General features: G+C 43.6%; 1 protein-coding gene across 3 annotated transcripts in view; it reads left to right on the forward strand.

Annotated features, from left to right (window-relative positions):
* Positions 1-25,303, forward strand: part of FREM2 (FRAS1 related extracellular matrix 2) — a 208,271-nt gene that overhangs the window by 177,509 nt on the left and 5,459 nt on the right. The window contains exons 19-24 of one of the 3 annotated variants that reach the window (XM_074987017.1): positions 922-1,049; positions 1,132-1,266; positions 5,707-5,833; positions 8,220-8,407; positions 12,328-12,474; positions 14,846-18,597. In XM_074987017.1, coding sequence (XP_074843118.1) covers positions 922-1,049; positions 1,132-1,266; positions 5,707-5,833; positions 8,220-8,407; positions 12,328-12,474; positions 14,846-15,358 — 1,238 coding nt within the window. In that variant the 3' untranslated portion in view covers positions 15,359-18,597. Of the gene's footprint in view, positions 1-921; positions 1,050-1,131; positions 1,267-5,706; positions 5,834-8,219; positions 8,408-12,327; positions 12,475-14,845; positions 18,598-25,303 lie in introns of those variants that run through there. The other 2 variants (XM_074987027.1, XM_074987035.1) reach the window with 2 other exon arrangements.

Raw genomic sequence — 25,303 nt, forward strand, 5'->3', positions numbered from 1 at the left:
GTGTGCAGGATTGGGATCCTAGCTTATTTCTGGACGTGAATGCTGGAGATGAATAAGCACACCTGAATACATACAAAACCTCCAAACAAGATCATATACGAGAGTGTTTTGAAGAAAATTGCATCACTAATGAAATTATTTTAGTTTAACTAAGTTTCATTAACCAAAAAAAGGGCTTTATAGCAGTTTTGCTCCTCCTTTTCCTTTTAAAATCTATACTGCCTTTCACATCCAGGGCAAAGCTGAAAGAGTTACAGTGCCAGTAGAAATTGTTTTCCGTTCCCTGGGTTGGCATTCTAAGTTAAAAAAGTGGGAAGGATCATAGATCTTAGCCATTATGCTCGCCCTGTTCTGCCTTTCTCTTAGGCTATGTATGCACTACCCCAGAAGATCAACCCATTCAGGGGTCCAGAGTTTGATTTTGCATGTCTGGTATGGACGTGTGAAATCAGCCTCTCAGGGGATCACAGTTGACTCCAGTACTCCTCATGAGAAGCAAGGAGTAAGGAAGGTCAACAGGAGAGCTTCTCCCATCAATGTTCCCCAGTACAGATAGCCAAGTTAGCTGAGTGCAGATAACATCAATTTTTACTTATGCAATTGCCATAGCTAGAATTGTGTGTGTGGTCTACTTCCTTTGCCTAGTGTAGATGTAACCTTAGATTTAATCTTTGGACAGTTTTGGTTGCCTGGCTCCAGAGGACATTGTTTATCAGGTTTTTGAACACTAGTCAAGAAGGCCCAGCTGTGTTGACTATGATTGGTTTTGTTTGTTTTGGTTAAAAAAAACTGATGCACTGTAAATGTATTAGCATCAGCCATTATATTGTGGCTTATGAATCGTTGAGAAGGCTCTTCAGGTTCTGAGAATCTGTGGCTAAACATTTAAACTAACAAGCTTGTCTGCTGACATCCTTCTAGCCTCCTCTCTGAGCTCCATGGTTATGTCAGCTGATCACCCAGGCCTGACATTTAGCCTCAGCCTCCTGCGCAGTGAACCAACCTACAACCAGCCAGTGCAGCAGTGGAGCTTTGTTTCAGATTTTGCGGTAAAACCTCAGCCTTCCCTTCCTGGGTTTTCTCTGTCCCCGTTGATGTGGAAGTGTCATGTTTCTCCTCTGCTTTTAACAGGTACGAGACTATTCTGGAACATACACAGTGAAGCTGATAGCTTGTACCACTGTACCTCGCCAGGAGTACAGTATACCAGTGATCTGTAATCCTAGAGAGCCGATCACATTTGACCTCGATATCCGATTCCAACAGGTATCATAAAGACGTTTTTCGTATGGTTTTTACTTCAGTTCTAAAAATGTCCTGAGTAGTCATGAAGTTTGCAAATTGAATTTCCTGGAGGCTGGAGTCCTTTCCTTATCCACAGAATAGATCCAGAATGTGCAGTGACAATGTGGAGTGCTCACGCCGGCCAACCTGGGTGACTCAGCCTTGGCCTGGAGGGACAACTGAGGGAGTGAAAGTGTCTCTCAGCCTAGAGGCAGAATCACAGGGCTGGAAGGGACATCAGGAGGTCATCTAGTCCAGCCCAGCTACTTCAAGCAGGAGCAACCCCCACTAAGTCATCCCAGCCAGGACCTTGTCCAGCCAGGACTTAAAAACCTCAAGAGAGGTGATCTTGGGCCACTATGTTGTGACAGCTAATAGGAATATCAGTTTCCAGTTTTGGTTGTGGATTTTGGGGTATATAACTATGGAGGGGAGACTAGAATGAGCTTCCAAACCTGTACCATCAAGATCATGATTGCCACCAATATAGGAATACAGCTATATAAACAGATGACATTTAGCACTGATTCCTAAGATTGTTAAGTGCTCAGCTAAGGTGGGTGAGCCTTACTGTCCACATTTTACAGGAGGAGGAACAAAAAGTGAAGATGAAGGCAAATTGGGATAGTGCCTTGTTCCATGAATAGTTCTACTGAAGTCATTGAATACAGGTATCGCAGTCTGGGCCTCAGGGCTTGTCTACACGGCAACACAGTCTGGGTTGTGGGCGTTGTAAAAGTAAAGCACTCTCACATGTTGTCCTCTAAGTTCACCACATGGACCATACGTAGTGTGTGTTAATGAAGTCACGTTTGACTCAGGACTGCATCAACACAAACGAGGTACTTCTGAGTTCAACCTGCAGGGACTTCCTGGGGCAGCTAGCGCACAACATGTAGGAATGCTCCAAAGATCACACACCTCGACCAGTCTGTAGCAACGTGTAGGCCAAGCCCCTCAGTCACTTGCCCCGAAGTCCAAGTCTGTCGAGGTTGAAATGGGAACAGAGCCAGTCTTTCCTGACTCCCCCTGCCTAGCCTCCTATTCTGATGGACTTGCCTGTTTCTTTTCCAATTGTTTTTTTTTTTTAATAAAAGTAGAATAACACCACAGATACTTTTGTGCTGTTTCCCTTAGGAATTGTTTGCACCACAAATGAATGAGGAGCTCTTTTTAAAAGAAACTGTCACCTGGGAAGGGTGCTTCCCATTCTGATACTTTGTTTTGACATTTCCTTGTTAAAAACTTTTTGAATCCTTTTCTTTTCTCTCCCGGTCCTCATGGGATTTCTTTGAGGTGACAGGGTAACTTCACGACTAGGCAAGTCTCCCCTCCAACCTCACTATCCTGGAGTTGTTGGAATAAAGTCTGGATACTGTATGTGAAGCAACAAGGTTTATTACAAGCAGCTGGCGGAGTGATTCTGAACTTGGTTGAGTTTGAGAATGCACCGACAGGCATCAAGTTGTGATTGGTTATATAGAGAGCTGCTAGGCAGAGGAAAGGACAGGAGCAGACTGTAAGGAAATGAGCATAATCAATGAACAATCAATGAGCAGTCCATGTGAATTAACAAACAATCTGGAAGTTACAAAGAGTTTCTGTGCACAGTTTACAGAACATTTTATCTACAAACAACAAGTCCTTTGAAGAATGCAGTCCCCAACATCGATGTATAAAGTGATATCTCATCCGTAATACACTGATGTGTAGAGCAGTGATGTCTCATCTGACATCCTGATGTAATCTTCATAGGGACATTATCATTCATGTTATCTCTACAGAATCAAAGCAGGTGAGCAATACAGGATCAAAGCAGAAGTTAGTGAAAGAATCATGTCAGTCGCCCTTTAACTATAGTCCAATTACCCTCCCCACAGGGTCCCTTCCTGGAATGTGGCTGCCTAGGGACTTGTACATCAACTGGGATGCCCTCCCCAGATGGCTGGGGTTGAGGGGAGCTTACCAGACTCCATTTTGGAACAGTGGTTCTTAGCAAATATCATGGCCTACTTCAAATTTTTATCCTGTAGAGTCAGGAAGAAAGAATCCTAGTACCCTCATAAGAAGCACTCCAACACCCTCCTAGGAAAACAATTGTTTCAACAGAGCTGGAGATTCCTCCATTTTTTTCAAACATCTACTCCACCCTCTCCCGTCTTCAAATGCCTTCTCCACACCTCCTTCAGAGAAGAATTAGGATCAATGCTGCACTGGGGTGTATAACCCAAGCATAACCTCCCCAAATTCTGCTCCTCCTTTGTGCAATTGTGATCACAGTGGCTTTGCTGTAGGAGGGCCTCTGAGGTTGGGGCAGGATGTGCTCTTCAGTGAATTCCTACAATATTCTTCATCCATTTAAAAAAAAACCAACTGTCCTTTCACAGTGACAATAGTTTGATATCGGTGTGAATGACAGAGTAAAAGCAAATAAGGGGATACTTCTCTCACCCAAAATAGTTTTTACATATTATTATATTATTGCAAAACTTCATTTAAAGTGTTTCTATCATAAAAATAATTCTATGCATAAACTACTTCTGTAACAAGCACAAGTCAGTCTGTGCAACTGTGAGACAGCCATGTGAAACTGAAAAAACTAGATAGACTTAAGAGGATATGTTGGGGGTATAGACACAGCTCTACACTGTTCATATATATATAGTGTTAATGGGAACTGCATAACTTATTATGTGGGTCTCATTAACAGTACAGTAAGTTACGAGGCTAAATTTCAATGCTACTTACCGAAAATGTATTCAGCCAAGACTAAACTTCCAGTTTCTTATTTATTAGGCATTTATGCTGTCTGAAAGAAAAGTTTAATTTAGGCACTCTTGATTTTCTTTCACCTGCTTGTGGCTATAAGCTGGAACCCAGCTGTGTGGGTGAGACATTTGAATTTTGAACCTCTAGGACTTTCACTCCTAAAGCCTGAATCCCTGCATGAAAACTGAAAATTTTCAAGCAAATTGGAACGGAATATCTTCTATAAACAGTGGTGTTAAGTTTCATCTCCATGGAGAGTAGCAGTTGGTCTATAAGGGGAGCCTCAGTTGTAAGTTTCTGGTTAGCAAATCCTGCTGTTTTGGCATTTTGAAGTCTGCTCTGTGGGAAAGTGATTGAAGAGGACCGAATACATCAGCTGCATAGCTTTTAGTGATGGTTTCCTATGGGATTTTTATGACTAATCCTCCTCAGCCTCACACAAGAGCATGAGATGAGGTTTGTATTTACTCTTTTGTTAGTGATTCTTCATTATCTTGTGTTCATTTATCTTTTTAAAAAAACCAAGACTGCAACTTCCTAAGCATACCCTTAGCTAATAAGTAACAAAGAGGAAGCCGTGCTAATCTACACACTATCAAAAATTCCGTAGCTAATAACTTTGTATTCCTATTGCTCTGCTCTTCTGCCACGCCCCACTCTCGCCCCTCCACTGTTTTCTGTGCCACCTGTTACCTCAAGCATATTTAGGCTACGTCTACACGTGAAGCCTACTTCGAAGTAGCTTATTTTGATGTAGCGACATCGAAATAGACTATTTCGATGAATAACGTCTACACGTCCTCCAGGGCTGGCAACGTCGATGTTCAACTTCGACGTTGCGCAGCACCACATCGAAATAGGCACAGCGAGGGAACGTCTACACGCCAAAGTAGCACACATCGAAATAAGGGTGCCAGGCACAGCTGCAGACAGGGTCACAGGGCGGACTCAACAGCAAGCCGCTCCCTTGAAGGGCCCCTCCCAGACACAGTTGCACTAAACAACACAAGATCCACAGAGCCGACAACTGGTTGCAGACCCTGTGCATGCAGCATGGATCCCCAGCTGCGGCAGCAGCAGCCAGAAGCCCTGGGCTAAGGGCTGCTGCACACGATGACCATAGAGCCCTGCAGGGGCTGGAGAGAGAGCGTCTCTCAACCCCTCAGCTGATGGCTGCCATGGCGGACCCCGCAATTTCGATGTTGCGGGACGCGCAACAACTACACGGTCCCTACTTCGACGTTGAACGTCGAAGTAGGGCGCTATTTGTATCCCCTCATGGGGTTAGCGGCTTCGACGTCTCGCTGCCTAACGTCGATGTTAACTTCGAAATAGTGCCCGACACGTGTAGCCGTGACGGGCGCTATTTCGAAGTTAGTGCCACTACTTCAAAGTAGCGTGCACGTGTAGACACGGCTTTAGAGTTCAGACTCTGAGTATGTCTTCTGTATTCTGCCTGTAGAGTGCACAGCCCCAGTTTGGATTGGCCTGACCTGGGTATTACTGTGTTAGGCATAATTACAAATGATTTTTATCAACAGTGACCAGAAATGCATAGTGTAAAAAGTGCCTTTTCATGGTAAATACTTTCATATGGGTGAATACACATAAGATTAATGACTGCATGTTGAAAAGCTTTGTGCTGTATTTTAGGTCAGCGACCCTGTGGCTGCTGAGTTCAGCTTGAATACCCAGCTGTTCCTGCTCTCTAAGAAGACTCTCTGGTTATCTGATGGATCGATGGGATTTGGGCAGGGGAGTGATGTTACTTTCACAGAAGGTAACATTGTCCATAGATGATGGCTAGTTTTATGCAACATCCCTTACCTACCACTGTGTTCCACACCATCAAGATTCTCTATCAGTTAGAGCCACGTACTATCAAGTGTCTTTCTGCTTTTGCTGTGCCTAATGAGAATTGGCAATGTTGCTGGTTACCATTCCAGGTTAAACCTATTCAGTGGTTGCTGACTTCTCAGGGTAGCAGTAATAATGCATTATACCAGTTTTCTTATTCTGAGTACATCAAAAACATGGCTGATCCTTTAACAACATCCGTAAAGGTAAGCTGTCACAGTATCAGGTTAACTGCACCTCTGTTACCTCCTCTCCACCACCCCCACAGTTCACTTCAGGAGTGCCTAGACAGCTCTCTTGTTTCCAGTTACCACCCATCTCTGGACACACACCATTGTCCTGCTTCCTTCTGACTGGGGGTTTTAGGGCTGCTCCATACCCTGCCTTACAGTGTTTTCCCAGTAAGCCAGTGTACATAATGGTCTTCATCTGTGATTTGAGTACAAACTAGGTATTGCCAGTAGTTAAAAGTTACCATACTGTTCTAGCTAAGCAAATGTGTTTTATTCCTAAGGTAAAAAGTATTACAGAGAAACCATATAAAAAGAATGAAACAGATTTAAGCTCCCACTAAACATACCAGGAGTTGCCCGTCAGTCTTATAGAGCCATAGAAGGCCAAAGCCTTTCCGACCTTTCCTCATGAATTGGGATCTCCTATGCATAAAAAGTCCTGTCCAGTGTCTGGATCAGAAAGAGAATGTCCCAAATCAATCTAAATTCAGCCATTTTATATGCCCGAAGCCCTTTCTTTAATCTGTTGGTCTCTGGGAAACCTATGTGTAGCAGTACATGTGGGCGTCTCCAGAGGTGTTTACAAACTAAGTGATTCCTCTTAATTAGCCCTCCTCTTGGTTCCTGGAGGAGTTGAAGTGATGGTCCCCATGCCTTGGCCTATGAACTCTGACCCAAAGTTTTTGCTTGAGATATCAGTATCTGACACACACGTGAGTGTAAGTTTTAACATTTCTCTTTGTACAGATGGGAAGCCAGGGCAGATTAACTGATTTGTCCCCTTAATTGAAATCAAAATCAAAACTGAAATTAGAGCCCAGGAATTCATGCTTTCAAAGTCTAAGCTCACATCGCAAGGAGGAGCAGCCAGATCCAGCAGATAGGGCACTGGACTGGGACTCAGTAGACCAGGGTTCTATGTATAATTTGGCCCCTGATTTGGTGTGTGCTCTTGGTAAATCACCCAGACAACCTTTGTCTTGGCTATTTAGAATGTAAGTTCTTCTGGGTTCTGTCTCATAATATGTGGTTATACAATGCCTGGCACAGTTGGTCTGTAGTCTTTGTCAAAACCTTCAGGCTCTTCTATAAAACATATAATAAATGACATTGCCAAATATCTCCCTCCAGGCGAATTCACAGCATCCTAATCACTCAGATGTTTATGTTTTGATTTTTGGACATAGAATACCCCAGTATGCTGCTCGCAGTACTCTTCTGGTGCATATTTTTGACAGTCTGGAAAGTCTTTTATGGGCTTAGCAAGTAAAATCTGCCTTGAATTTTGGCAGGCAGCACAAACTCTTCACAGTTCCATATCTCTCTCCTCTATTTTGGCAAAGTTAAGTGTGAACAGATTTAATCAAGTGTCAAGAAGCCAGAGTTGAAAAAAATACCTCTGTGGAAACAGGGGAATGATTTCCCACAGAGTAGGTGTCATTTTCTGAGTGCCAAGTGCTACCAGTGTAAGTATCAGCAAGTTGTTACGGCTTGTGGCCAAGGTCCTACTGGTATATAAGAGGATATCTTGCTATTCTAGACTCATTTTTAGAGGGCAACAGGCTGCAGTCTAAAATGGGGCAGGAGAGAGGACAAACTGCCTCTACATACCTTTGCTACTTTTGATTTACGTGTTCAGTTGCAACCCACTTAATTCCTGAGTAACCTAAAAGGCTGCATTAAGTTAGAGGCCTCGAATGGCCGTTTATGGTCTATTCTTCTGGCCCAGAGTAGACAGAGCACAATGCATTGTGATCACACTTCTTCCTGACCCTTAGAAAAATCCTAAGTTGGAAATGCTGCAAGAAGGTGTTGTAGGACTACACCAGCCATGAAATGCAACCCATTCTCTACTGCCAGCAAGATTCCTGGTGGGAAAATCCACCTGGGTTCCAGTCCATTTATGTTGCTAGAGCAGCATAAAGGGATTGGAGCACAGCTCAGAACTGAGAGCAATTTGTTAAAAGGGTTGTTTCTTGTAGTCTGCTGTTCCTATACTACAGTATCTGACCACCATCAACTTGTCTGACTGACTTGGATACAGAATGATGTATTTGAAACAGTGCTTGTTTTCAGGTGATGTTATATATGGTCGTGTGATGGTGGATCCAGTACAGAACCTGGGTGATTCCTTCTACTGTAGCATTGAGAAGGTTTTCCTGTGCACTGGAGCAGATGGATATGTACCCAAATACAGTCCACCGAATGCAGAATATGGCTGTCTAGCCGACTCTCCATCCCTCCTATATAGATTTAAGATTGTGGTAAGTGTTCTGCTTTTAATCAAAAAAGTATGTAGTTTTTTCAGATTTTCAACACTGTGGCTACGTCTACACGTGCAGCCAACATCGAAATAGCTTATTTCGATGTTGCGACATCGAAATAGCTTATTTCGATGTTGCGACATCGAAATAGACTATTTCGATGAATAACGTCTACACGTCCTCCAGGGCCAGCAACGTCGATGTTCAACTTCGACGTTGCTCAGCCCAACATCGAAATAGGCGCAGCGAGGGAATGTCTACACGTCAAAGTAGCACACATCGAAATAGGGATGCCAGGCACAGCTGCAGACAGGGTCACAGGGCGGACTCAACAGCAAGCCGCTCCCTTGAAGGGCCCCTCCCAGACACAGTTGCACTAAACAACACAAGATACACAGAGCTGACAACTGGTTGCAGACCCTGTGCCTGCAGCATAGATCCCCAGCTGCCGCAGAAGCAGCCAGAAGCCCTGGGCTAAGGGCTGCTGCCCACGGTGACCATAGAGCCCCGCAGGGGCTGGAGAGAGAGCATCTCTCAACCCCCCAGCTGATGGCCGCCATGGAGGACCCAGCAATTTCGACGTTGCGGGACGCGGATCGTCTACACGGTCCCTACTTTGACGTTGAACGTCGAAGTAGGGCGCTATTCCTATCTCCTCATGAGGTTAGCGACTTCAACGTCTCGCCGCCTAACGTCGAAGTTGGTGCCGCTACTTCGAAGTAGCGTGCACGTGTAGACGCAGCTTGTATGTTGTTTTCAGCCTGCTGCAGTGTCTCTTAATTTCAGCTTCAGTTCTAGTCCACTACAGCTCCATTAGGGCATAGTATTGTTATCCTAGGACCAGGTTACAACAAAATTAACTCTTCCAGGATGTCTCATCACTTGTGGCATATCTTACAGTTTGGGCCGGTAAGATAACAATATAGTATCTTACTTATATAGTTTTAGACATTTTGGCTTTGAAGGATTCGATTTTTATCAGTAAAATTTCATGAACATTGATTTCACTGAACACACACAACCTCCAAAAATATTTCCATTCATAATAAGTTTATATGTAAGCAAATTAAGAAAAGTGCTGCTTTGAGAACTTGTTAGAGCAGAGGCGTGCAAAATCAGGCCGGGGGCTGAATGTGGCTGGCCAAGCATTTCATTCCGCCCACCCAGCTGATCAACAGAGCGTGCATACTTACAGCCAGCAGCATGTGTTCAGCTGCCCTTCCCCACACCTTGTTCCGTCTCCAGCCGAGCTGCTCTTATGCTAGCTGTGCAGAGCAGAAGGTGGCAAAGGGGAGAGGGTAGTGCTGAAGTCAGGGTTTTCCCCTGCCCCTGTGCCCCATCTCTGCAGAACAGGGATCAGAGAAGGGTGAGACACACAGTGGAGCTGCTCCAGTCTGAAATACGGATGGGAAGTGGCTCACTCAGGAGTGCAGATCAGAGGATGTGGGAGACAACAGAGCAGGACAGATTTCCCTTAAAGAGACAGAAGGACGGCTTCTCTCAGCAACTTACCCAGCAGCAGCTAGTACACACATACCCTGTGTCACTGACTTACATACCCAATCTGTGCCACACACAGTCACTGTCACGTACACTGCAGCATGCACTCAATTTGTGTCACAAAGACTGTGTCTAACACAGCGCTTCTCTTTCTCACACAAACACACACACTCTTCTTTGTCTCTCTCTGTAGCCCTTAGTCTTCCCCACATCTGCCCAAGGCCCTGCCCCCCAGGGGTTCCAGAGCTAGCCCGCAACCAGTACCAAAATTCACGGAGTGGCCCCTCTGCAAAAATTATTGCCCACCTCTGATTTAGAGTTGGGTTTAAGGATATTTACTTTGTGTATTTTGACCTGTGACCTTGACAATTTGTCTTTAAACCTTTAAGTTTTTGAATTGCAAGATCCGTTGTCACTACGTGATTATTTGACCCCCATATTGTCTGACTTGCCCCATAATTTCCCACAAATGTGAAAATTTCAGTCAATAAAAATAAAAAAGCATCAGCATTTTACATCAAAATTATTAAATATATATATTTGAAATCTGCCAAGCCTATGTATATTGTACATTTCAAAACAGGAAAACCTGCACCAGAAGTAACAAGAACAGAATAACTTTGATTTTTAGGAACAGGTGATACTTCTTATTAAATGGAAACAGTGAGAGCTTTCAGTTGAATGAAATTTTATTGCTACAATGAGCTATACAAATGTTGACAAGGTGTAAGAGACAAATCAGAGACCTTGGGTGTTTGTTGGGACAGAGAGATGGCCTGTTTTGGGATTTAATTCCCTATATCAGTTAGCATTATTTGTTCATTTCTGCATTGGTGGAGGCAAATTGAAGGAGGCTGTGATGCCATCTCTGCTCATTTCTCAAACACCGTTTTCCCTCAGTGCTTTTGGACTTGTCAACACCTGCCATTTGCATTACCTGGTCTGCCCTGCCAGAAGTAATCAAGTAATGGCTCTGGCATCCAGACAGACATCTTGATACATTTAGAGAAAAAGAGGAGTCTGCTGCTCAGTTAAGACTGCTCTTTTCATTCCAGCATCCGTCAGGAGCAGCTTTTTTCCGAAACATTTCTCCCCAGTTTTGAGTGTTTCTTTTCTATTTACATTGATTTTTTTGGATGAGATTCTGTAGCATCCAACAGCATAAGTGAGAAGCTCTAGTAGTTGTCTTCACCTTAATCTTACACTGCTTAAATTATTTTCTCTTGAAGGCAGAATTTGCTGTCTCATGTTCATGTTACACGGTACCCAGTCATCACTGAAAGAAAGAGATCACATTTAAAATGGGCCCCTAACACTTTATAAATATCGACCCTAGTGTCTGCAAGTTTAGGAGTACAGTGAGAAGCCTTGCGGTGATATCTCTTACAATAGTCAACAGGAGTCGAGTCACTGTGGTGGGTCAATCAGTGCATGAGACAAGAAGGGTTGGCTCAAATATTGAATCATTTTAGCTCTCTGCATTTCCTTGGGAATTGTATCCCTTGTACCAAAGCGGAATAATCTTCCCTGGAAGGGAAGGTGCAGTGAAGGGAATACATGTAAATTTGAGGTCCCCAGGTTCTCTCTAAGATACGCCTCCTGCCATGACCCAGAGCTGGAACAGCAGAGGACAGTTTACTGGACAGATCAAGAGGGGCTGTTTCCAGGAACCATCTGTGGTTTTCCAGTGTGGAGCAGTTGTTTGATCACCTGCAGAACTAGGGTAAAATTTTCTAAAACATCCAAGTCCCATTTTCAGAAGCAACTTACTCTTAAGGACCCTAAGTCCCATTGACTTTAACTGAGACTTAGGGTCCTAAAGCTACTTCGATGCTTTTGAAAATTATATCACAAGTCAAAATAGGAGGAAAACTTTGCCCCTGCCAGATATCTGCTCCATTTCCTTCAGGGAGTCAGCGAGGTGGTTTGAGCTGGCAGAAGATTCTGCAGCTCATCATAGAAGCCACTTCATGTATAATGGACAAGGGCATCAAGCTTCATGGGTGGAAAGTTAGGCATTGAGGAGAGAGCCCTATTTATAGGAGAGAGATGTTCAAGTGTCTTTGAGCCCTCATCTACTTACAAATAATCTTACAGTGCTGAAATGAGGAAAGAATGGGTTTCTGCCTGTTTTTATAGTAATCTCTAAAGAGGGTTTGGAAGGTTTTTTCCCTTGGAAGAAAAAACTATAGAATTTTTCTCCCTTTTATTCCTATGCCAAAAATCCTCAAATGTAAAGGAAATTAGTGCTAGTAAGACATAATCACAATATTTCTGAAGAGCACCCTTTTCCTGGTGAATGCAGTAGATTACATAAAATAGTGCGTGTGGATTAGGTTCCTGGAAAAGCTTACTTCTTTCTTTGCAGAGGTTCGTGTGCCTTAACAATCAGAATTATTTTTTCCTCTTTCCCTGTTTAGGACAAGGCTCAGCCAGAGACACAAGCCACAAGCTTTGGGAATGTGCTTTTTAATGCAAGACTAGCAATAGATGATCCTGAGGCAATTCCGTTAGTCAAGCAACCTGGCTCTGATGGATTTAGAGTAGACTCAGCACCACTGTTCCAGGTGAGCACTATAGGGTCAGCCTGTAGAATACAGGACGTGTCAGACTTATGACACTGTTCATGCCCCACAATTCTGTTGTGAGTTGAAGCCGATTTTCCCCATAGGACTCAATCACCACAATAACCCAGATTTTTGTATTAAATGAATTACGATGACTGATATAGCAACATCAATTTATTTATTTGGTAAACTGCATTCAAATAAAAATATCAAATCACATCTTCTTGGACTTTCCAGAAAAGAGTTGGAATGGCGTCCCTGGCTGTTGCCTCTGTGATTGGCTTTCATGTACAGGGTAGCTTGTTGCATGGTAGCGTTAACAATTGTTTTTCATTGGTTTCTGATCCAAGGTTCAGCCAATCAGAAAGCTTGAACAGTAAAATCAGTGATTGACTTTGGTTTGTCATGTAATGTTTGCTGTTCTGCATGCCAGCTTTCATCCTAAAGCCAAAACAAGTGTTTTAGGGGCAAAATGGGCAGTCAATTGAAAAGTGTTGCCAGTGGTGTCTGGTGCAAGTTGGACATCATAAGTCTGAGGACTCCGTGTACTGTCTTAAAAATCTAAAATAGAATCCAGCGTCATATAAGGAAGTAGCTGATTGTAAGAATACTGAATTTAAGGATGTGTAAACTGGAATAAGGACACCAATGCTGGTGTGAATCTGGAATCACTGCACTGAAGACAGTTAATTTGCATGAATGTAAAGCAGTGTAAATGAGAAAAGGGCCCAGAATATGCATGGAGATTGAACCTGAAGCTCCCTATGTCTTGTTTTTGTGGGATTTCCCCTTGATTTTGCTCTTTGATGAGGCTATAGCCCAGGTCACTCATGTACAAAGCTGTTGTGTATATATGTACGCAGCAGAGATTTTTTTTAAAATTGCTTGTAAATTGTGATGAAGTGACCTGTGCTTTACTCCAGTTCTGCACTGGGAGGGCAAGATATGGGTAGGGGACATCTAGAGAGGAAGAGTTCGGGGTGGGCGTTGGAGAACAGAGTACTAGGAGTAGCATGGAGCTGTGCTAGCTGCTCTTGGGATTCACATCTGAGATGGAGATGAGGTGAGGGAACTTGGAAGGGGCACACAGGGCAGAACGTCTCTCAAGTGAAACTTCATGGAAAGAATCCCACTGGCTTCATCTGGAGCTGGATAAGGTCTTAAGTGCACTTTATAAGACCCTTCAAAGCAGGGCTCTTCTCCTCTGGACTGTGTACACTAACCCAACATAAACTTTTTCATAGTAATTAAAAAACTTGAAAAACAAAAAACCTGGCAAGATCAAACATTTCCCGAGTTAAGGCTGAAAGTGTATTTCAGCAAGGTCCAGCTATTTAAAGTTACTAAAAAAGGATCACTTTCTGTGCAACCATTCTGCAGTGTCTGAAAGTGAGCACATGAGGAATCCAACTACTTCCTCAATGCCATATCATTTTTCATTCATGTTCAGTCTCTTGATTTACAAATATTACTTTGACCCTTTAACATTTGCAAAACACATGTAACGGTAAAAATAACTAATTAGTAGAAAAAACAATGGGGAGCCCATACTTTTACTGCTGCAAATGTTGAGCATGTGAGGAATGCTGTTAAAACCAATGGAGTTGTTTGAATGAGTAATTGCTCACCCAAGTAAGGGTTTGACAGTTTGGTGCAAAGAGATTGTAAATTCCCATTTGCTATTTAAGGATTCGGTTTCCAGTAATAATCTAGTAATTTGTTCTGGCTTCTTAAACTGACAGTGCAGTGAACATGGCAAGAGACAATGGTAGATCAGTATAAAGAAGGCAGTAGGGGACAAAAGTAAGTTGTGGGAAAGTATTGGTGACTTGGGGTGTCAGTCATTAAATAATCTGTTCAGACTAAATATGGCCTAGCCACAAAATTCCCAAGAGGCAAGAGACATCTTTTATTGGACCAACTTCTGCTGATGAAAGAGACAATTTTTTCAGCTACAGACCTCTTCTTCAGGTCTTAAGACTCACCACTTTCACCAAGAGAAGCTGGTTCAACAGAAGCTTCATCCATTTTGTGTCTCTAATATTTTGGGACCAACATGGCTACAACAACACCGCAAACATGAAGTGGCCTAATCATTATATGTCCTCCTCCACCTGTACCAGGAAGCAGTGGAAGCTGGCTGTGGAGGGATTTGGGCTCCAGACCCGGTGTCTAGTCAATGGCATAATCGCCAATTTTTGCTGGGGTTCTGGGCAAATTGGCATGTACCATGTACTTTGAGTGTGGGTCTCAGGAGTGTTGTCCAGCCATTTCAGGATCAGGTGATGAAACAATTTGCAATTTACTTCTTAGTGTGTATTTAATCAAATTCATTGAGGTGGGTAATGTTGAACAAAATGTTGTTTTCCAGGTGTCTTTGGGCAGAGAATGGTATATTCATACAATCTACACTGTGAGATCAAAAGAAAGTGCCAACCGAGGTATTGGCAAAAGAAGTGTGGAGTACCAGTATCACACTCTGATCAGCGGTGGGAATCCAGGAACTTCAGTGGAGATACGTCAGAAGAGGGGCATCAAAGAAGCTCCTGAGCTTGCTGAAGAAATTGGCATTGAAAACAAGAGAGGAACTAACATTCAGCACATAGCTTTGGACCGCACCAACAAAAAACAAATCCCTCTACAGAAAGTTACAGTCAGTGGAATTCTGCCTCGGGAGTTGAATAACAGAAACCCAGAGGTCAGCGTAGTCATGATTGTTGGCGGAACTGCTGCAATTTTACTTGCTATCAGTTTAATGGCAATTATTATTTTGCTGTTAAAGCATAGGCAGAGCTCCAAGAAGAAAGATGTTGCAAAGGGGTCAGGGAGCAGTGAGCCAATGATGCCACCACCTAATTACAATAGTGACAGCTCTGAAGTTTGATTCCAAGACCATGGGATTTGAGTCTCTCTCCAGAGTGCCTCAGATAAACTTGAACTGCTCCTTGTTAGCAGAAGGTCACCTTCACACATGGAAATTAAAATATCATATGGCTCTCTCAGTACTTGAAAATGATTTGCACCCTTGCTATTATAGTCAGACATAAAGGAAGAATCCATCACAAATTTCCTGTGTTGCACAGTAGGCAATCCTGATGTCTGTACGTCATGCACTTAAGCTACGTTGTAAGAAACAACATCACAAGGAAGAGATTCTTGTTTTGTTTTGTTTGTGGTTTTGGTGTATTAAAAAGTGAAGAAATTATCCAAAGGAGCTCGTGGGACCCTCTCTGCAATACAAAAGCAAGTTGCTTATTACCGTAATCTTGTCTACGTGGGGGCACAATGCTGGCACTCTCCAATCAAGTTCTGAATGGTTTCTCACAAAGAACGTCCTTGCTGTTGTTTTTTTTTCAGTCTGTAGAGTGTGAAAATCCTCCCTCCTGGTTCATCCCAGTCAGAGGTCCTTTGGCTTCGTTAAGTTACACCAGTGATTAATTGTATCGCTTGCGTTTAATGTACATTTCTTCCAAAGACAATTAGGTTGGTCACAACTGAGTTATAAGCAGGCACATATGCCAGTGTGTATTACACTGTCTCTGCTGGGAGCTCACAGCTACTTGATCTGACTTTTTTTTTCTTCTTCTGTTTCTTATGTTATTTATGTTTATCTAAAACCAAAGAATATGATAATGCTGAAAAGGAAGCTTGATTTTTACAAACACTGGACAGTTGCATCCTCTTACAAATGTACTGGATTACAAAAGTATTTGTACAGTAAATTGTATTTGTAAGAACACATTCAATGGTGGGATATGTGCATGGGTTGGTAGCAATTAAGTCTCTGGAGGAGGGCTAACTTTAGGATTTAAAATGCAGATGACAAGGTTCTGTCTGAACTGAGACTATGAACTGTGATCTAGAATTCAGCGCTTGCTAGGCAGTTACCACATTTCGGCTGTGTCTACACTAGTCCCAAACTTCCCATCTGCTCATGGGAATAAGGGGACTTCGAAGTGGGCGGGGTCCTTTCAAAAAGGAGCCCCGTCGGGACGAGCCGCACAGCGGTGAGGCGCGTCAATTTCGAAGTGCCGCGGCCGCCCACATGCTAATGAAGCGCTGAATATGCATTTCAGCGCTTCATTAGTAAACTTCGAAATGGCCATTTGCGAGGCCATTTCGAAGTTTGGGGCTAGTGTAGGTGTAGCCTTCAAGTGGCAACAATGGGAAGAAAATACAAACATTTTATGGGAGCAAGTTTTATTTATTAAGTTGATACATAATTGTGTCTCTCGAGAAACATGTTTTATGACTGATTTTACTTTTGGAAGAATAATTCTAGTGGGACTCTCTTTTTGGTTAAGGTAATATGACAGCAGCATGTTCTGCAGAAGACTGGATCAATGGTGCTTCATTACAGTGTTTATCCAGTTAGGGCCTGATCCACCCAAAAGGTGTCTCTGCAGCTGCTGGCCCACACAAGCCCTGTCATCTCCACAGTCCTGGGCAGTTGGCCTTCCTATGAGAGAGTCTGAGTCCTCTCTCACTCGCAGAAAGCAGGAGTAACTCCACTGCAGTCAATGGAGGTAAACCAGTGCAACAACAGAAACAGACTCGTTGTGCTGTTTCTACAACATTCTCTGCATCTGTTGTAGACTCACAGAATCTCTCTTACTCTGGGCTTACACTGATGCGAGTCCATTGGCTTCAGAGGCATTACTCTAGATTTGTACCTGGGACTGAGGTTAGAATCTAACCCACAATTTCTTGTGGTATTTTCTATAGGGCTGTATGATCTAAAGACACTTTCTGTGCTCTCCAGGTTACGGCTACACTGCAGTTAGGTGCTGGCCCAGGCCCATCTAGAACCTGTCCCGTAGGACCCCATGAGATGTGAGGGTCTCAGAGCTTAGCTCCAGCTTCAGCTGGAACATCTACGTTGCCATTAATCAGCCTCTTAGCCTGAGCCCTTGGCAACCCGAATCAGCTGGCACGGGCCAGCCACAAACATCTAATTGCAGTGTAGATATATGCTGAGAGCCAATATACTTTTCTCCTGTTTAAATCAGCCAGAAGGCATAATGACCTTCAAATGTTACCAACAGTTTTGGCCTGAAACAATTATTTACATGAGCCACCTCATGTTACCTCTCTCTCGCTAAGTTCACCATTGACTTGCCCTATGTGTTTACTGATGTTTGCATTTCTGAGACCCATGTTACAACTCACGGCAGATCAAAGATTTAACTGGCAGCTGTTTTTTTATTTTGACCTCACCTGCAGAAGTAGGTAAGTAGCACCAACTGTCTAGGGCCAAATGTGCCTTTGTGTCTGCCACACCAAGCCCACGGAAATCAATGGGCATAACACACAACCAAATGCAGAAATTTTCTCCATGTACAGAGAACCAGCAATAAATTACTCCATGGTAAAATAGAACATATGTAAAGAATAGCATATTTCAGTATTTTATCATGGGCCTTTTTTACAAGCAGAGAAGTAATTTTAAAAAATATATATATAATATAGAAATCAGGGATTCAGCACTCAAGCTATTTTTCTGCTGTTGAATGTTAATAAATAGGAATTCCATTTGGTAAGACTGATACAAGATCTTCTTGTTACTCTTTTTATGAAGTCATCCCAGGATCCATCTATTTAAAAGTCAACTACTGAGCCTATTAGACAGTGTAGTAATTACTTTAAACAACCAAACATAATTACTAATTACTCAGAGGACTGTGTAACAGTGTGACAGTTACTTTTGTAAATAAAAAGCAGCACAGCAACCTTAGAGTGCTGGCCTGGTATCTGAGCATGTATCCATTTCCAGTTTACATAAAGCCTTTGCTTCGTTGGGGATTAAAACACTAAGGGCTTGTCTACACTACCACCTTCCTTCGAAGGAAGGATGGTAATTAGGGTGTTGGCAGTTTACTAATGAAGTGCTGCTGTGCATAGGCAACACTTCATTAAGTAAATTCCCCCCGTGGCAACTTTGAAGCTTTAAACTTTAAACTTTTAAACTTCGAAGTACTGGCACACGTCTAGCTGCAGCTCACCCGCCGATACTTGGAAGTGCCAGGGCAACTTCGAAGTCCCGTTACTCCTCAAAAGTTGCCATGGGGGAGAATTTGCTTAATGAAGTGCTTCCTATGCACAGCAGCACTTCATTAGTAACCTCCCAACACCCTAATTACCATCCTTCCTTCGAAGGAAGGTGGTGGTGTAGACAAGCCCTTAGTGTTTCTAATACACTGTAGAAGACATTATAGAATCAAAGCTGCTAATTTAAAAAGGCTGGGGAGGAAGTGAACACTGAAAAAATAGACCATTGTGAATGAGGTCAAATTCTGAAATCCATTCTTGCACAACTCCCATTGGTTTCAGTGTAAGGTCTGCCAGATTTGTGCCGTAATTAATAAATTGGATTTCTTAGAATTCAGTGGGATGTAAATACATCAGTAGCAGAATGCCTTTTTGTTATGGCTCCAGGATTTCGGGTTTCACCAAGATCATTTGAGGTCTATTAACATTTGCCCGTCTGATTAAAAAGGGGCTTTGTGTATAGTAATTTGAATAAGTGCCTCAATCCCAGTTACTGTGCACAGATACATTTATATTTATCTATACACTCAATAAACTAATTGTATATATTTAACCTAATTGCAGATTTTTGTACTGAGCCTACTTTCCCATGGAGTGCCTGTGTTATCAGCAGTAACAGCATTTGTTGGGGGTTTTATATACTAATTACTACATTGTAATTGGTTGTTCAGATGCATGTAGCTTTTGTTACACTATCAAAATGATTTGCACCCATATTTATTTGAAACCACTTGTTTGTTTATAGCAGTTGCTTTTGACATTTATATCAGGAAAAAAATAAAACAACTTCCCCTTTTGGTTACTAACAAAATATTTATATATATGTATCAGGTTATTGGAGATGGCTAATAATGCACTACTGGGATAAGTATTGTAATCTGTAGTTCAGGCAGTCAAAGAAATTTACCATAGTCTGCAATAAATGTTTTTTTATTCATTCTTTTTGCGGTAGTTTCCCAGTGTGAAATGAGTAATGCAAAGTTTGTTTGTTTGTTTGCTTTTTAATTTAAAAACTGAGATTTTATCCCTGGATCACAAGTGGAATGGCCAATGAAGAATGGATATTTCATATCTAGTGTTGAAGATAAGGGCCTAGGTAAAGGGATAAATAGACATATCACACACACTGGGGAGCAATATATTTTTACCACAGTCACTAAATGCTGACCGCAAAGGTATCTGTAAGACCATTGTTGCTGGTCAGTGCAGCAATGATCAATCCACCAAAAATATGATTTTCAAAGTAGCGATCCTCGAATGAGTTCCCATACTTCAAGATGGCAAAAGCCATCAGTTCACAATGAGACAATGGATATCAGACATCATGATCTCTGGACGATGCATGGGTTTAATCCCCCTCTTTTCAACTGTCAGATAAAGAAAAATGTGTTTGGAAAGGGTCACATTATGAATTGCTGTAAAAACAGTGCTGGATACAGGCCCTTTGTATGCTTGACTTGTTATCTGTCTTTGTACTTTCAGGGTTTTCTGTATCTTACAAACATGTAGCAGTGGTTAGTTTTCACAAAACTCTCACTCTCTATCTGACCTCTCAGTCTTTGTCCTCCAGGGGAATCTGCATAACACCTTCAAAAGATGAACCTGGGAGCTGAAATTCATAACTTTGCTAGACACTGAAAATTACAAACTCAGTAAAGAGACTGCATTCATTACAACCATGTGTAACCCACTAATCCTTTGTCTTACAACTGCAGAACTGTTGACGGCTCACAAATCTAGGTCTTTTGCAGATAAGTTAACGCTTTATGCTCAACAATCTGTTCTACCTTTATTTAGCTGTGACATTTTGGAATACCTTCTCCAGACCTTGAGAAGAAACATCACTTCTACCAACAGAAGTTCACCCAATAAAAGATGACCTCGCCTACCTTTTAGTATCTGTATCTTAAGTCAGAATAATTTTCTGAATTTAACCTCTACATCTGATATTTAATCTGGGAAAACAGTTTTGCAATCATTTTTAATTTCTACTCCTCCTTTGGGGTTTGGCCCTCTTACTAATTACTCAAGAGAATGGATCCATCCGAATAATCATCTTGAATCACTGCTTCTACTTAAATGTCCATTCTGTGATCCATTCATTACCTGTGTGAATCAGTTAAGCAATTTTCAAACCACACTTTTTGGACCATTAGCTGTGTCTACACGTGCACGCTACTTCGAAGTAGCGGCACTAACTTCGAAATAGCGCCCGTCGCGGCTACACGCGTCGGGCGCTATTTCGAAGTTAACTTCGACGTTAGGCGGCGAGACGTCGAAGTCGCTAACCTCATGAGGGGATCGGAATAGCGCCCTACTTCGACGTTCAACGTCGAAGTAGGGACCGTGTAGACGATCCGCGTCCCGCAACGTCGAAATTGCCGGGTCCTCCATGGCGGCCATCAGCTGGGGGGTTGAGAGATGCTCTCTCTCCAGCCCCTGCGGGGCTCTATGGTCACCGTGGGCAGCAGCCCTTAGCCCAGGGCTTCTGGCTGCTGCTGTGGCAGCTGGGGATCCATGCTGCAGGCACAGGGTCTGCAACCAGTTGTCGGCTCTGTGTATCTTGTGTTGTTTAGTGCAACTGTGTCTGGGAGGGGCCCTTTAAGGGAGCGGCTTGCTGTTGAGTCCTCCCTGTGACCCTGTCTGCAGCTGTGCCTGGCACCCTTATTTCGATGTGTGCTACTTTGGCATGTAGACGTACCCTCGCAGCGCCTATTTCGATGTGGTGCCGCGCAATGTCGAAGTTGAACATCGACGTTGCCAGCCCTGGAGGACGTGTAGATGTTATTCATCGAAATAGCCTATTTCGATGTTGGCTTCATGTGTAGACGTAGCCATTATGTCCATGAGCCTTAGAAAAATATGTCAAGTTTTTTCTGGCTGTTTGACAAGTGTTATTTTCACTTTAAGGTACTGGATCTTAATTCTTCTCTGACTTACACCAGTGTCTTTTTCTTGGAAGTCACTCGATAATGAGTAGGATGTCTTTATGTCACCCTTCTATTTGTAAGTCCATTGATGGGTGACTAGCCCGATGCTGAACCTTTAGGTCTTATCACAGAAAGGGCAGGGGTTGGTAGCAGTTGTAGGGTCATAGGGCAATTTTTTTCCTCTCTTCCTCTCTCCACATCTGTGCTGTGGTAGGACCTCTCTAATAGCGCCAGCCTCTCACAGATTACCACTTTCCAATGGGGATGATCCAGGGCAAGGTTCTCCCAAGTGTAAACCAGAGGAATCTCCAGTGAGTTTCACCAGTATAAACAATCACACCCAATGTGTATATCCATGACACAACTCTAGTGGCCTGTCTACCTGCCCTCTTCTACCTTTATGACAGTGGTTCTTGACCAGTGGGGATACACCGAAGCCTTCCAGGGCGTTCATCAACTCATCTAGGTATTTGCCTAGTTTTACGACAGGGTACATAAAAAGCACTAGCGAAGTAGATACAAACTATCGTTTCATAGAGACAATGATGTGTTTATATTGCTCTATAGACACACTGAAATGTAAGTGAAATAATTATATTCCAATCGGTTTATAATATAGTAAAAAATGAGAAAATAAGCCATTCTTAAGTAATGTGCTGTCACACTTTGGTAGTCTTATGTCTAATTTTTTTTTTTACGTAAATCATTTTTAAGTGGGGTGAAAGTTGGACTATGGAAGAGAAATCAGACCCTTTGAAGTACAAGAGCCTGGGAAGGTGGAGAGCCACTGCTATGACACTTGTCTGTACTCACTGTATTTCAAATGCAGCAGATCATTGTTTGTGCTCTTCTGTAGCCAGTGTTCATAAGACAGTTAACAGACATTGTCCTGCATATTTCAGCTGTCTTGTGGTAAAGTCTTTTTACTTTACTGTCAGTTCTAAAGCTAAATCTGCAGTAGTTTTCAAGGTGCCCAACAGAAGAATGTTTCATACACTAACCTGCTTTACACATTGTTGCTTTATTATGGACTTATTTAACCTGCTTCAGACTGCGCTTGCTACAACAACTTTGAGCAAACATTTTCTAAATTGTTGCAATGATTCCATGATTAACTGTGACAATACTTATCTGTGGCCATAAATTTCATGTGAACAACCAAAAAGAGAGGGAAATTCAAACATAAAAACCATTGTTAAAATGCTCTTTCCAAAAGGTATTCCTGAGTTTTTGCCTCGGTAGTAGAATGGTTAGACAATACAGATGTGCATGAATGACTAGTGAGACTGAATTGCGAAGTTCAGTCCCCATCTCTCCCACAGATCAGATGACCAGCTGTGCCATTTTTAAAGGATACTTAGGGCTTTGTCTTATATAGGTGTATATTACCTCCCACCTAATCCCAGTTTCTCATACCTGCAAGCTAGTCCTACCTATCCACAGACTTCCTGGGTGACCTCCATAAGTCACTTAACTCAGTTTCCCACCTGCGGGATGCTCTTGAGGTAGAAGTGACACTGAAATTCCCCCATCACTTGAAGGACGGGAGGTCAACATTAGTGCCTCCTGGAAGAGGCTGACTATGCAGATGAGTGCGCTACCTCTCGCCAGATTTTGTCACTTCAGCCGCTACTGCCTATCAGATGAGGTGACACAAAAATGATATGAAACTCTCCCAGCTGGTCCCTGTACACAGGGAAAGGTTGTAAATCAGGAAGAGTACTTTGAAAAGTAAGGGCCTCCAAAAGTCCACGCTTGAATTGTTTAATCCACCAGCCTGATCTCAATTTGCAGCAAGTACAGCTTCCCACCCCCACCCCCAACCCCACCTGGGCCTTGTGATGTCAACAGTGCAGTTGGAAAATAACAGCTGTGACAAGTTCTATTTTGCCACTTTGGCTTCTGTTTTGCAGTTGCTGTGAGACTTTGTCCATGTCACTAATTAATATAGCAGCATGGAAACTCCTCAGATTGAAGGCAGAGGTAGCAGACTAAAACTGGAGCTCATGTCAGACAGATTGTTTGTTTGCTTTTGAGGGCTATGGAAGCTGATTGGCTGCCCGATTCCAATCTTTTTGCAAGGCCCCAGGCATTTCAATAAAGCCTCATTCAGCTAAAGTCTGAGATTAAACCCCAATCAGGGGCCTGGGAAGCAAGTGAATTTGGCTTGCAAACAAAAAAAGAGACATCTGCTGTAGGACAGACTCCAAGATTGTGAAAGCAGCAGCAGCAGATGCTCACGTTCACTGAATGAGTATAATCATGAATATGCATTTTAACTCCTCTATGCCCACCCAAACCTCTGACTCCCGAAAATGGGATCAAACTGGGCCAACTCAGAGCAGCTCAGCTGGACATAAGATAATCCATGGTAAAGCTTTTCTTTTATAATAATGAAGTTGCTAGCCCTTACACTGTGAAATTTTCCTTCAAAATGTCAATAGAGCATGTTTGGGTTCTTAGTGGATGAGCAATTACACTGGTAAGGTAGGCATCTCTCCTGAAAGGATGACTGAAATAGTTGTGAAAAGGACCAGTCTAAAGATGATCTACTGTTGACTTATATCCAGTCTGGTCTGTTACAACTCCCTGCCTCTTTTCAGCTGCACTACTGCCTAGTCAGGTATTTATAGCAGCCCATTTGATTTTTCCTCCCTAAAGCCGCGTCTACACTAGCCAGCTATTTTGAAATAGCCGGCACAACGTCAAAATAGCGCACATCACGTCTACATGCACCATGCGCTACTTCAACGTTGAAATTGATGTTAGGTGGCGAAACGTTGAAATCACTATTCCTATCAGAAGATGGGAATAGCGCCCTGCTTTGAAGTTAAATGTCAAAGTCGGGCGTGTGTAGATGATCCACGTCCCACTACTTCGAAATAGCGGAGTCCTCCATGGCAGCAATCAGCTGAGAGGTTGAGACGTGCTGTCCATCCCCTGAGGGGCTCTACGATCACTGCGCACAGCAGCCCTTAAAGGACCACGGACCCGGATCTCCTGTGGCAGGAAGCTGAGAGCGTGCAGGCAGCAGCACACACACGTGCTAGCCCTGCACGCCCGCCATGGACCCCGACCCATCCACCCTGCGCCACGGCATCCATCCAGCCCCCAGAGTGCCCCCAGGGCTCCCTCTCCGATGGGATCCAGGGCCCCCTGCTGCCAGGCAGGGGGCCAAAAAGCAGCAGGGCCTCTCCTGGACAGAGGCCAAGCTCCAAGACCTGCTGGGGCTCTGGGGTGAAAAGGAAGTGCTGGGTAGAAAGCAGTGGAATGCAGAAGCATTCACTCAACTGGCCAAGGGCCTGGCCACCCCTGTTCACTCTGCCCGCACTCTGGATCATGTCCAGAGCAAGGTGAAGGAGCTGCGGCAGGGTTATTCACAGGCCTGGGACACGGCCAGCCGGTCTGGGGCCACCCCTGCCACTTGCCCCTATTACAGGGAGCTCAGAGCCATCCTGTGCCCCTGGGATGCCACCTCCCCCACCGGCCACACTGGACACCACAGCCGAGGAGTCCCAGCAGGCCTTGGAGTTGCAGTCCAGCCCAGAGGCCAGCCCTGCACCCCGGGGCCCACCCAAGGAGCCAGCCCTTGGGATGGCGGGATGGCAGAGGAAGGGTCCAGCAGCCGGGGGGGGGTTCCTCATTGATCTCCCCTCCCAGAGCATCAGCCAGGCGTCCTCCTACCAGGGTTTCCCTGGCCGCAGCAGTGGATGGTCAGGTACGTACCCCACAGGGCACACACCCCAGGCCACGGGATGGGGGCACCAGACACAACTGGGGGCCCCACACACCCCTAGTGAACCCCAACCTGCAACTGCCCAGCCACAGCATGGTCCCATGATGACAGCATG

This window comes from Carettochelys insculpta, chromosome 1 (genome assembly GCF_033958435.1).
Source record: "Carettochelys insculpta isolate YL-2023 chromosome 1, ASM3395843v1, whole genome shotgun sequence".
Lineage (NCBI taxonomy): Eukaryota > Metazoa > Chordata > Testudines > Carettochelyidae > Carettochelys > Carettochelys insculpta.